The sequence below is a fragment of the Siphateles boraxobius genome, unplaced genomic scaffold, assembly GCF_051911475.1.
Source record: "Siphateles boraxobius isolate OS27281-9 unplaced genomic scaffold, OSU_SipBor_1 65, whole genome shotgun sequence".
In the NCBI taxonomy this organism is placed as follows: domain Eukaryota; kingdom Metazoa; phylum Chordata; class Actinopteri; order Cypriniformes; family Leuciscidae; genus Siphateles; species Siphateles boraxobius.
In genome coordinates, this window is record NW_027509192.1 from 7,515,068 (window position 1) to 7,529,097 (window position 14,030).

The 14,030-nt window shown below is 37.4% G+C and overlaps 1 protein-coding gene across 2 annotated transcripts in view; it reads left to right on the forward strand.

Annotated features, from left to right (window-relative positions):
* Nucleotides 1-14,030, forward strand: part of hipk3a (homeodomain interacting protein kinase 3a) — a 46,029-nt gene that overhangs the window by 24,419 nt on the left and 7,580 nt on the right. Inside the window, exons 3-14 of one of the 2 annotated variants that reach the window (XM_077210537.1) lie at nucleotides 3,081-3,204; nucleotides 6,872-6,991; nucleotides 7,137-7,223; nucleotides 7,607-7,791; nucleotides 7,882-8,041; nucleotides 8,141-8,264; nucleotides 11,684-11,805; nucleotides 11,955-12,070; nucleotides 12,162-12,323; nucleotides 12,631-12,927; nucleotides 13,386-13,532; nucleotides 13,625-13,881. In XM_077210537.1, coding sequence (XP_077066652.1) covers nucleotides 3,081-3,204; nucleotides 6,872-6,991; nucleotides 7,137-7,223; nucleotides 7,607-7,791; nucleotides 7,882-8,041; nucleotides 8,141-8,264; nucleotides 11,684-11,805; nucleotides 11,955-12,070; nucleotides 12,162-12,323; nucleotides 12,631-12,927; nucleotides 13,386-13,532; nucleotides 13,625-13,881 — 1,901 coding nt within the window. Of the gene's footprint in view, nucleotides 1-3,080; nucleotides 3,205-6,871; nucleotides 6,992-7,136; nucleotides 7,224-7,606; nucleotides 7,792-7,881; nucleotides 8,042-8,140; nucleotides 8,265-11,683; nucleotides 11,806-11,951; nucleotides 12,071-12,161; nucleotides 12,324-12,630; nucleotides 12,928-13,385; nucleotides 13,533-13,624; nucleotides 13,882-14,030 lie in introns of both variants that reach the window. The other variant, XM_077210536.1, reaches the window with a different exon arrangement.

Here is a 14,030-nt window from a genome sequence, read left to right on the forward strand (position 1 = left end):
TTTGTATTTGGTAGTAGTTGTGTGAAATTAACAAAGATTGAGAATAACATGACATTATTTGTTTTTAGTCCACGATGTTCTTTGCTGCGGTTCACAAATGGATCTTTGCTCTGAGATTACCACTATGAAATCTAATCTTACTCCAGGGGAAAGAGCTTGAACATTTGAAGTCTGGCCTGGACTCAAGCAAACATAACACGGGTGCAAAAGCATCCTCTAAATAGTCTTAACAGTAACTCTCTTTGTTTGAGTTGGGAAGTCCAGACCTGCTCTGTTATGTCATCATTCTTTTTGACCTGATTTCTGTAACTTCCCCTGATTCTTTCACCTGAAATGTGACTTCCTGCTGACTGTGAGCTGCTGGGAATCTTTTTTTTTTTTTTAAAGATCTGCAAAACCATATTGATATAACTAAGTAATCTTAAAACCTTGAACTTATTTTGGAACATAACCTAATTGCGATATAATTTGGTAGTAAGTATGAAATACTACTATGTTAGCTGGCCTAATACCGTCTCGTCCTTCAATGCCCATTGCTATTGGATTTCTCCCCTGTGTAGCCGGAGCAGCTCATGTTTGTGTGGTATTATCAGGTTTAACTTATGTTAGGCCCTGGATTTCGTCACTTTTCCCATCACTATGCTGGAGGTTTATTAGGATTTAGGCCATAAGATCTTGTGTAGAATATAGAGCACTCTATTTGTTGTCACAGAGCCAAACAAACTCATGTTTGTACTGTCAGCTAAGCCATACCGTTACCAGGGCAGAACATAGCCTCTTGTGCTTGAAACTAGTTATTCTGTTGAAACAACAGCTGTCTGTAGAGTTGCATTCAACAACTGTATTCTTATTTTGTGCCATAAGACCATAATCTTATGGCATGGGTAATTTCATATGATATAATGATGTAGATTGTTTATGCTGGACATTTTATGAAAAATGGCTTATGCAAGCCCACATGGATGTGCAGGCTGATTTGTAAATGTTTGTTTGTTTGTTTGTTTGTTTAATTTAGTAGCTTAAAGCATAATCACTAAGGGTTTTTAGTACTCTTAGCTCCATTTACCACAGTTTATTATGTTTAAACCCATTCTGCAAAATTCTTTTTTATAACCAGTGGAGTAAATATGAAGGAAAACCCCTGTGTACTCTGTCTAGGCCTATATTAAATGATTTATAATTAATAATAAAATAATTTAATATACCTATAATAATAAAACAATTTTTATAATAAAAACGACAGTTTTTAAATAAAAATAACATTATTATTATTATTATTGGTATTATTACTTAAATGTTTTTATTAAAAAAATAGAACACTGCAGATTCTGCCAGGGCTTAGCTATATTAAATTAGTTTGTTTATTTATTATAATATATAATTCTTTATCTCTTATTATTATTATTATTATTATTAAATGTTATCATGCTTATTGATTGGATATTCCAGGAACATACAAGTTACTTCAGCTTACTGGATTTTTTTTCAACGGCAAACAATTGAATTTAGCTTCACGCTTAACAAGATTATCTGGCTGGCTGTTATTTTCCCCCTTCTTTTTTCCCCTTTTCCTACTCTTGCATATGAATAACTTAAACAATCCAGTCCATTGACAGCTGGCTAAATATATCTAGCATTGCAGTGTGTTTTTTTCACGCTGTGATTCCTCTTTTATAATGCATCATATAATGCGTGTGCAAATAATGGGTTGTGCATCTTAAAATGAATTACAGCATGTGCTTATGCAACATGTAGTAGACATTTTAATAGTCATTGATCCCAAACAGGTATCATAAGAGAAAGAACCTATTCAATGTATAAAAGTATATGTGTGTACGTGCTTGTGTGTGAAATTTCAGGAACATATGGGACAGGACCTCTGACCTTAGGGACGGTCAGTTTTGGACAGCTTATTTCAGTACCAGTTTGTGCCTTTAACTAGAAAATGAACTACAGTAAGGACCTTATGTGGGTGGGTGAAAGGTAAAGCGGGTGAGGAGGAACCTTGAAAACAGTATAAAGGCTGTCTCATATCTTCCTGTGGTGTGTCACTCTCTTTGCACAGCGTAACTTCTGTGTACTAGACTGAACCTATTCTTGCAAGAATAAATACTTTCCTTTTTATTCATTTGACTCTGAGTGTCTCTTACGCAGTGATGATGTTTAACAGAATTTTTGCCACAACAATTACCTTTGACTATGAAGCTGGTAAAGAATGGCCTAAATGTATAGACAATAATGGAAACCTTAACTGTAACTTAATTTCAAAGTTTCGAATTCAAAAAGGTCGTCTCACATTGCCAAACCACCGGTGAATTATTCATTGTGGCTTTTGTTACCGCATGAGTAGTGTCCTGTTGGTAGTTACAGTCGCTTACTAGTGACCTAGCATGATGTATCAATAGATGTGGCAAAAGTTACTGTTTTAACTGTGTGTCCTTTAACTTAAGGTGCTAGGCTGCACGCTTGATCGGGAAGCAACAGGCTCGGACAAAAAGCAAAGCTTGTCAGCAACTGTGCATGAGGAGTTTGCTCTGTAGTTGATTATTAATGGTGACCAGGGTTAATTGTCATCAGACTCCTCTGTCATCATCCAGTTTTGGTGTTTAGATCCGTCCTCATCTGTCGCTAGGCAGCCAGCACTTTCCCTCCGGTTGTCACGGTAGCAGATGTGTAAGGGCCCGTTGACGTCAAAACCCCGATCCAACAGCAGACTCTTGCTGCATTAGAACAGGAGCCCTGCGTCATTAGACTCCAGATTATATCAATATGGACAAAACATGACTCTTGAGCTTAAAGAGCGCGAAACGTGACTTGCATAGATGTCTCAAACCAAACTACTGAGTCTGTGTCATTGCATCACGTCAAATGTTACGTTTAACATTAGATGTGTATAAATCATCTTGACATTATCATAATGATTTGCATGATTGAAATTGTAGCATTTTGCTCATCCAAATAAATGCATCTTCATTCTTCTCCAGCTTTTGTAATTACGAGTCCTACTATTTTCAATCAACAGCCTGTTGTCAAGGTAACAACTCCATTCATTCTTATTCTTTTCTGATAATGTGTTCCAGGGCTCCAGAGATCATCCTGGGCTTACCCTTCTGTGAGGCCATAGACATGTGGTCACTTGGCTGCGTCATTGCTGAGCTCTTCCTGGGCTGGCCACTTTATCCAGGAGCATTGGAGTATGACCAGGTAAGATAAGGCAGTGATCTCGGATAATGACCCACTTTGTTGCATTGGGGCCATGGTAATGTGTGGTACAGCATGACATCATTTGCTTTTATCCTCAGTTTAAGTCTTTTGTGATAACTAACTTCACAAAATAAAGAAAATGATTAGTAGTAGGGTTGTGCAAATACATACAGGGTGCACGTATAATGGAATGGGGTCTAGTGGTCTCCTGACATGTTTTTTAAAAGATAGACTGTTTTAACTTGAATTCAACGTTGTAACAGTCGTGTTGCAAAACTCAAACTGTGAAACCAGTTTGAGCCTGCTTGATGGAGACTAACCAATAGTGGATTTTGGAAAACTGAGTTTATCTATATTTTTTCCCCCCTAGGAACTGCCACCAGAAACAACTTTTAGTAAATGTAATTTTAATAGGGTAAGCCCAGTATGATGTCAAGATATTTAATTTCATTTTAGAGATTTACCCTATTATAATAAAATCAAATGAAATACCTTTAAATACCTTTTATTTTAAGAAATCATCCTGAGCTTACCCTAATAAAATTAAAAATATTTAATGAAATATATTTTCAATAGCTCAGGATGATTTTTTTAATTAATAATATTTCATTAGATATTCATTAAATTTATTTATATATTTATTTATTTATTTCAGAGATCATCCTGGGTTTACATTTCTGTGATACCATAAGCATGGTCACTATTTTGAATGATTTTTATTTAATTAATTTATTTTATTTATCATATTAATTTATACAAATAAAAAAAGTTATTTCAATCTAGATATTCTTAGTCAACCATTGTGAATCTTTGCAGGTCAAACAATTTGGCTAATAAAATATATAGTAAAATTAATAAAAATGTTTCCAGCCATCAATAACAGTGTAGTGTGGTATTTAACAGTGCAGTTTCAAATCCATTCTGCAGAATTCCTAATTTTCCCACAAAAAAAGTCTACGGATTTTGTCATGGACTAGTTTATATTTTATTTATTTGTTTGTGAAATGACCAGGTTTGTTAGCTCAGTTTTTAAAGCACATTTCAACACATAACCTGAAAGATTATTTTGCACACATTAAAGATGTGTGAGAACATTTATTGTCACCATCGACCAGTGCTGCTGATAAACCAGATGTCGGAGGTGGTGTAAATGTCACACATGACAGTAGCAAAACTAGCCGTCTATTTCAGAGTAAGCTGGACTGGGTTTGCTGACCACAAACCCCCAGGCCGCCTGTCAGTGCCAGCAATGGGTCCAGTTCCACTCCACACAGCAGAATGTATTTATAACCGAAAGCCCCATTCGCACACACACCCTCTCCCTCTGCACTATCAGCAGGTTCTCACTTCAGCGCGCTCTCTGTGTTTGTGCAGCGCTTTGGCGACCCGATCATGTCACTATAACACCCCTAAGATGCCATAAACACTGCTTGTTTAACACAGCGGTGTTGAGCCTCAGCGCTTGTAAAAGGAGAGGTGGCGTCATAGTCAAGAGAGGAAGAGACTAAGAGGAATTAGAGCGAGCAGCCAAAGAGGGCTTTGTTGTGGCTTGTGCTTTCACTGGTAGAGGCCCACTATGACAGTCTTTCTGAGAAGCAACAGATGCATGCTTGAAGGCGAACGTCAGAAGAGTTCACTGACCAGTAATACTCGGTTTCCCAAGGCAACAAGAACAATGGTGTTTTTACACAGAGACTCATGCATTGGTGGGGTTGAACTGCTCCTGCCTTCACTAAAAAGACAGCGCTATGGTTAACCAAACACCGTTAATGCCTTTGTGATGTTATTTGTGTTATGAAGTCATCGCTCGTTACCGTCATAGATTTATAAAAGCGTGCTTTGGCAAACAAAGCACAACACTAGGTAGTTAAAAGGGAGTGATGTAGCATAATGTTTAAAGATGAAAACCAAAGAGACTATTGCTACAAACCTTAGTCTAGTTAGACAACTTATTTACACCTATTCAAATGAAAAACAAGGCTGTCTTAAGCTCATTTGTCATGTCTGGAAATGCATTTTCAGTGCTATGTTGACTGAATGACCAATACCGGGTGTAATATTTTCCCCGTAATTGATTTTCACAATCATTTTAAGTAATTGTTTTTCTAACTGTTAAAACACTGTGTTGTCTGTTTATTTTAAATACTTCAATTTCTATGAATTATTTGAAACAAATTCTCTGCATGAACAATTAAATAAAATAATGTAAGTGAATATATAATAACATCCACATTACAATAAGTAGCTGTTAATGATGCACAAGACACACTACCTTTAAAAAGTTTGGGGTTGTTAGATTTTTTCTTTTATGTTTTTGAAATAAGTCTCCAATGCTCACCTAGGCTGCATTTGATTAAAAACACAGGAAAATGGTAGCATTGGGAAATAATATTCTAATTAAAAAATAAATATTTTCTATTTGAATATATTTTAAAATGTAATTTATTCCTGTGATGCAAAGCAGAATTTTCTGCATCATTACTCCAGTCTTCAGTGTCACATGATTATTTAGAAACCATTCTAATATGCTGATTTGCCTCAAGAAACTTTTCTTATTGTCAATTTTGAATACTGTTATGCTGCTTAATTTTTGTTGTAACCTTTTCAGGATTCTATGATCATTAGAAAGTTCAAAAGGCTGAATAAAACCTTCAGAAACTTTTAACTAATACTAAACACGTACCTTACGCCTAGAGGTAAATGAGATGTATCATATATTAGATAGCAAAATATCAGTGAAATGCACTTTATGGGGCTTTTCACACTCACATTGTAAATGTAAGCATTTTTGTGAGATTCAGAATATTATTTTATCAACTCCAGTGGCATTTACTATGATCCAATGTTCATTTCTGGCCATGTTGTCATTCACTTCCAATTAAACTTCTGTTTCTCTCAAGTAGCTTGTACTATTCTGTAGGTGGTGTACTATAAATTAATCTCAAAAGTGTCAACCAAATGGTAAAGAACACATTTTGCCCTGCTTTGGCTTGCATTAAGTCTGTGCGGTGTGAGAGGTTTGACATCTGTTGTGGGCAGAAAGAGTGGCCAGCATCTTGACTTGGCATCTTAATAAAGCCTTGAGGAGCAGCAGACCCCATACTGCGCTCTGTTTTGAGAGTTAAACACTGAGCTTGCCGAGCTTAGCCTTCATGAAGCTGATGAAACTGAGAGCTTGAAATTACAACTGAAGAAGTTATTTGCTTGTATTTGTCTCTTTTGTTGTGCATATCAGAGCTGGTTTTGCTTTCTTGTTGATTGATATCACCCTGTGCTTTGTAACTTCTTGAAACGCTTTTTTTTTTTTACATGCACAATCATGTGTGATATCTAAAATATTTGTTCCTTCTGAATAAATTTGAGCCATATTTATCTTTTGTAAACACTAGGGTTGTGATACAAATATACTTGTCAAGACAAAATACAATTCAGAATGGTTCATTGGAATTTTGGCACACAATTCCCCTGCTGCATACCACTCATAGGGACCTGCCTGTTCCTGACCAGCCTTAACTCGAATTACTTCCTCTTGGAATAGTGGAAAAGTACCATCACCATCTTGTCATGCTTTGTAAATCAAAGGATTTTTGTCATGAAGGATTTACAGATGGATTTAGCTTTACTTGTTTTATCAAAAAAAACGCTAATATTGAAAACATCTCTGCAGATTCGTTACATCTCTCAAACTCAAGGGTTGCCAGGTGAGCAGCTTCTGAATGTGGGGACGAAAACGGCCAGATTCTTCTGCAAGGAGTCCGATTCACCGTACGCCACCTGGAGATTAAAGGCAAGGGTCCATTTCTCATCCATTTATTCAGACATTGCTGTCATAAACAGCATAGCTTTCTGGATTGAGTTACTGTCTGCTCCGCATAAAGTTTTGATGTGAATTTCTTATGTAATGACTTCAAACACACTTCCTCTTTCTGCAGACGACTGAAGAACATGAGACCGAAACAGGGCTGAAGTCCAAGGAGGCGAGGAAGTACATTTTTAGCTGTCTGGATGACATTGGACATGTAAGACCTCATTAATCTAGCTTGGCTTTAAAATTAGGGAGTTTTTGCTTGCATATGAAATCAAGAAAAGTGTTGAAAACTTGGAATTATTGTTAATGATTTATAATTGTTGTTAATTGTAATTTACAATAATTATTACTATGATTAATGGTGTTTGTAATGCTAATTATGATCAATAATTATATAAGATAATAATATAGTTAATACATAATTATATATTTATATTGTAATATATAATATTGCATATAATAATAATAATAATTTATTAATTAATAATAATATTAGTTTTGTTAATATTTATTTTATACAATATTAATAATAATGACAGTTATTAATCGCATAATAATGTATTTTTTTATTTTAACTCTCTATTAATTTATTAGGTGAATCTTGTACTTAACATGGAGGGCTGTGACCAGTTGGCGGAGAAAGCTGACAGGAGAGAATTCGTGGACCTGCTGAAGATGATGCTGATGATTGATGCCGATCAGAGAATCGCCCCTTCAGATGCACTTACTCACCCTTTTGTCACTATGCAGCACCTGATGGATTTCCCCCATTGCAGCCAGTATGTCCAGACATTTTTAAATGCAATTTCATTGACTGTTGTCTATTTTGTGTGGCCATTCTCAAGAAATCGTTTGCGTGTCTCCAACAGTGTCCAGTCCTGTTTCCACATCATGGATGTGTGTCACTCAAGAAGCATTTACGATACTTTCAACCGCAACAAAGCACCCCCACTCATGAAGCCTGTGACTCTTCCAAGTGCTCCAAATATCACTGTCGCCTTCAACAAAATGCCATCTGTCCACTCTCAGGTAAAACAGCATGCTCTGAAGAGTTCTCAGGGTTTAAGTGCAAGCAAGAAGACAACGACAGATTATTTCTGAGATTAATCCATTTACCTTTCCATTTAGACTCTGCCGCCGTCTGCTCCACCTGTGGTGCATCCTGGAATTCCCATCCAGACAGGAAGTTCCCAGTTTGGGTGTAACGACTCCTTTCAGCAGGCGCTCATTCTATGCCCTCCTGCTCTTCAAGGTACTGGTATATTCACAGTCTAGTTGGATGCACATAATAATTTGAACTAGGGATGCACAAGGGCATTTTTAATCTTTAAAGGGGTGATTCAGGATTTTGAACATCGGACTTCATTTCCAAGTTAGCCTGGGTGTTATTTATCAGTGGAGACAGTTTTCAAAAATTTTCATCCAGTCCTTCCAGTTGCATAGTTCGCCGGTTCTAGGCTAGCGAGAGTCAACGGTATCTGCTAGCCTGCCATTAAAAACAGTTTTACCCACTCCACATTACACCAAAAGCAAATAAATTATAACGCCAGACTATCGATTTAAATTAGGGCTGGGTATTGACACAAATTTCAAAATTCGATACGATTTTGATTCACAGGCTTGCAATTCGATTTCGATTCAATATTAGTTGTTTTGGATATCAGGTACAATACATGGCAAATTTTCTCAAGGAAAACAAATCTCTTAACTAATGCTGTAAACTATGGAGTCAGTTCATTAGCCTACTACAGGGGTGTCAAAATCAGTTCCTGGAGGGCCACAACCCTGCAGAGTTTAGCTTCAACCCTAATTAAACACACCTGATCCAGGTAATCAAGGTCTTCAGGATTACTAGAAACTTCCAGGCAGGAGTTTTTGGAGCTGGTTGGAGATAAACTCGTTGTCCGCAAACTTCACGCCCATTACCTTTACGGGCGAAAGCTGCATGTGCTCCGGTCAAATGTAAATAATGGTGTCAATACTGCCGTATGAGTTTGAGCCAGAATCAGACCCAGAAAGCGGCAAAGAGTAGAGCAGAACCTCCCCAAACATGACTCTTACAAAACGTTTCTGAATGGTACATTTTTGGATTATTATTATTCTATTCTACTATTATAATATAAGAATTTTTGATATGCTGTTACTTGAAAATGCTACTGCTGCTTGTTAGCTTTTGAGATACGGTTTTCTCCTGATTAAATATTTAATATAACTGATTAAATGACTGAGTAATACCGTTTTTTAAAGTTATTGTTTTATCAATATAATGAACAACCGTTTATCTATTCACAAAACTTAGTTTACTCGATGTATCGTTTTCTTTAGGTGTACATGTGGCAAATGTGTTAAAATGCCAACAGAATGTGAAAACATCTGATAACAGCAGCTGAAGTTTGCTGTTGTGATTACATGTAATTTTTTGAACTTTATACACGTTTGTCTTATACACACAAAATAGCATCGAACTAACTGGCTACTATAAACAAACAGCGTTGGGATTGGTTTACGACGTTCTTGATCAAATCGAAAAAAAAAGTCAAAGTATACATGGAAAATACATTTACAAAATTGGTACATAATTACAAATTCAGGTGCAAATTGTTTGTACGCCTTTGTCATAGACACACGAAATAGCATAACTAATGGCTACTAAAGCCAGTGCTGGCATTTGTTTACGTCCTTGATAAAAACTAAAACATTACGTCTAAAATTATACATGCAAATACATTTAAAATTATTAAGTCTTACTTACAGGTTGTGGCCCAACAACTGCTGCCTCTGATTTTAAAGTTGGAACTGCTGCTTTAGTAACAATTTGTTGTTGAATCCGGCATTGAATTTGTGGAGATTCTGGAAGCTGTCTTCTTTTAAAATGCGCAGCACAGAGAGCTAAATTACGATTTCTGGAACGTAATCAAACATAAATTGTAGCCATTGTTGACAAACTACAGCGTCCGTAGGAAGCCCGAACACAGAACACCTGACAGCTGGGTGAAAATAACACGCTTTCGACGGCATGGCTACAGCTCTCCACTATAACTCTTCCTCTTTGACAAAGCCGCAGAAATATGGCCATGCCCCCCTTTTTGCATATTCAGGAGGGAGGGTTGATTATGGGTTAGTTAAGTATAAAACCCGGGAAGTATCTCGTTGTAGTCCCATTCGAGTCGTTTTTGTAGGCATTAAACTTCCTGATTTTTAAAAGACGATATCTCTGCTTACATTGAACTTTCACCGCAGCAACTTTGCAGATACTGTTCATGGACCAACAGCAACATTACACACTATTTAAAATGAAATAAGTGAAATCGCAATCAACCACCCCTTTAATGGCTGTCATGATTTATTCAAACATGCATTAAATATTGAAGAACATTAAAAATTATAATGAATATATAATATGGTTCATATATTTAGCAAAATTCTCCTCTAAAGTTAATTTTTCTAGCTGACTAACGAGTTTATGGTCACATATGTTTTTTTCTGAGGTAAATGTGTTTTTTGTTTTTGTTGTTGAACATTGTTTACAAGTTGTTTAACTGACGTCTTTCCACGGTTGAAACACGGAGCGATTTCATGTGACATGATACGGATTTCGATAAGTTGTTCTCTAACTTTTAACTCACTTTTAGATGCTCATTCATGTTTATTTTGCGCTGTAGCTGGTATTATAAAGGCGTAAGAGAAGATCATGTGCGCTCCGCACTGCTGCTTGTGCGCTACAGAAGCGCACTACAGTCGGGACGTCTAGCTAGCAGCATTGAACAACGATATTGAAACATTCGATTGTAAACGAAGGAAGGCAACATGGTGATATACTCTGCTTCTGTAGTGATGAGTGTCAGCGGCAGGTAAATACTCTTGCGTGATTGTCATGTGGATGGGCTCTCTCGGTTGCCTAGGTAACTTAATATCACTCCGCCACTGCTGTAGACTGTGCTATAAATACAGGGAACAAAGTATAACTATTGCAATGCGATGAAAGGGAAGTTTGATTTCTAACTTTATTCTCTCAACAGACATTTACATCGATAGTCTGGCGTTATAATTTATTTGCTTTTGGTGTACTGTGGAGTGGGTAAAACTGTTTTTAATAGCAGGCTAGCAGATACCGTTGACTCGCTCGACCTATGCAACTGGAAGGACTGGATGAAAAATTTTCAAAACTTCAAAAATAAATAACACCCAGGCTTACTTGGAAATGCGGTCTGATGTCCAAAATCCTGAACCACCCGTTTAAAAAATGTTTAAAAAAAAAAAAGGTCAAGGTTTGCAGTACTTGATTGTAGGACACAAACAATTTGTGCAAAAGTGTTGTGATTTATATATCAATATGACTATAAAATGATGAATTATACTTGTACTCTAAAATAAAATGACTATTGTTGTTGTTATTACTACTACATTAATTAAAAGATACTAAATTAAAAGATTAAGCAAAATAAGAAATATTACCATTATTTAGTAATAAAAAATATTACAAATATTTCTCAGTAGAATAAAAATAAATATAATTTAATAATAATAATAAATAATAGTTTTACAGTGCAACTATAAAAATGACAATTCCTATATTTATGGCTGTCTTAATTTTTTCATTTTTAAAACCATCAGGATTTTATTTTGGCAGAAACCACATGGAGACGTTAATTTGGTTGTTTGACTCTACAGGAATCCCTTCAAACCCAAATCAGCCCGGAGGATATTCGGTTAGAATGGAGAACACTCTTCCTCTGGTGACCCAAGCTCCAGCTATTCAGCCCTTACCCATGAGACCAGGAGTTATAGCACAAGTAAATGCCTATTTCACAAGATACTGGAGAAAAATAATGGAAATCTGCCAAGGGGTTGTTATCCATCTTGATGTACCAGTTTTGATATTTAACACGAAGCAAGATACATTACAAAGGTTCAGCATTATCCTTTCTTGACCTTTCAGCAGCCGTGGTCCAACAGAACTCCACAGATCCTAGTGCCAGCTTGGCAGCAGGTCCCACCACCTGCTACGAGCTTGGCATCCGATACTGTCGTTGGACCGCAGAGGAGAGGAGACTGGGGGTAAGATGATCAAGAAGGAGCCGCGCCTTAAATATCATGTGCTGACATGACCTCTTGAGCATTTCGGTGACCGTTGTTTTCTTTGTTAAAGGAAAGTGCGGCCACACAGCAGCCATTACAGTTCGGTGATGACCCAGGCTATTCTTCCCAGCCAAATGGCTGTGTCAGCCCATCAGCCTATAAACATTGGCATCGCTCATGTGGTCTGGCCTCAGCCTGCATCTAACAAGAGGAACAAACCCAGCCAGAACAGGTGAGCAACAGCCTAGGGTCATTGGCAGGGTCTCAGAAAGCCTGCGAGATGCCTTGGCCTCTATTCAAAACTTATGATAGTCTTGTTAGTTTAATTCGGTTTTTATTCAATGGATCCTTTTCACAGACTGAGACACACTTCCGCAGCTATTAACATAATTTTATTTATTTATTTTACTGTGGACTATTAGTAATATTACTATGGTGACTTCTTCTGCTTGTGAGAACCCCAGAAAGGTGAAAAAGATCCTTAACATTTAGCCGAAAGGCAGAGTGGAGATAAATATATTCATTCTTTTTGCTTTTAGGAGTATGAATGTCTCGCACTACACGGACACACAGCCCTCAGTGTGTCCGTCACCAAAGATGGCGAACAGGATGGCGAGTGCGGAGCAACAGCAGAGTTCACCTGACAGAGCAGTGCAGGTCCAAGTGAAGCAGGAAGCAGAGCAGGTGGAGGAAGAGGGCTGCTATAAGGCAGCAGCGGCCAATCAGCAACGACAGTCTATCATCATCAGAGAGTCACCCAGTCCGGTGGTTAGCGTTATTAGTATAAGCAGCAGCACAGATGAAGAGGAACAAGCACAGAGGTGCTCTCTTAATAAGTGAGTTTAACCCTCAATACGCACTTACGTTTACAAATCAACATGCATCACTGTCCAAAAGTCATGTTTAATCAATTTAATGCATCTATGCTAAATAAAACAAAACAATTAAATTATTTCCAACAGAAAAGTAGTGTATATTCTGTATTCAGGCTGGGGTGGTGTGACTTATTTTACTTGCAAATAGATTAACCAATCATAACTTAAGTAATTTGCATATAGAACTCTTAAAGCTGCTTAAGCAAATACACCCTTTTTTAATTCAGTGAGTTTTTTTAATTCAGTAATTTTGTTTTGGTGTAAAACATCTTGATAACATTGTAAGTAGATTTCAGGAAAATAAAATGCTAGTAAATAAAACACTGCTAGAAAATATTGTCATCAGTGGACTTTAATTCTGTTTAGCTTGCATACATATGGCTCTTGTTTCTAAATTGAGTGGCATGTGTCTTTGACAGGTGTAAGGGAAGTCCAGAGTGTGAAGCATGCACAGGCTCACTGAACATGGAGCGAGTGTGTTCCCTCAGCAGTCCTGATAGCAGTCTCAGCACCAGCTCCTCAGCCTCGGCACAATCCAGCCCTTCTCCATGCAAGAGACCCAGCAGGTATGGCGTTTTATATTCAACATCAGTAGAACTGTGAGGTGAGGTTGAGTCTATGTATTTTGATGTTCTTTCCCTCCTGTGCCCTACTGCAGTATATCAGAAGATGACGGCCATGAAAGTGGGTGTGAAACAGTAGACGGCTCGCCCCCTTCAGACTCCTCCCTAGGGCCCCACGACAGCCCCTTCCCCGAAAGACATTTCTTAACCAATCAGAACCAGAACCAGGCACCCCAGGCCAGGCGTGGACACCCTGACACAAGGCTGAATAAACCTGCGGTGAGGACTGTGGTGGTGCCGCCCATGAGAGTGCTGAACAATAACCATCATCCCAACAGTGAGCACCACACAGGTATGAACCGGCCATATGTTGAAGAATAACTCCAGTTGTAGATCTTAGAAACGTATAAAGTTTTTATGAAAGTGAAACAGTAGTTGTTTTCTTGAAATAATGTTTTGGGTTTGATACAGGCTGCCGATTATTACAATCGATTATTACAA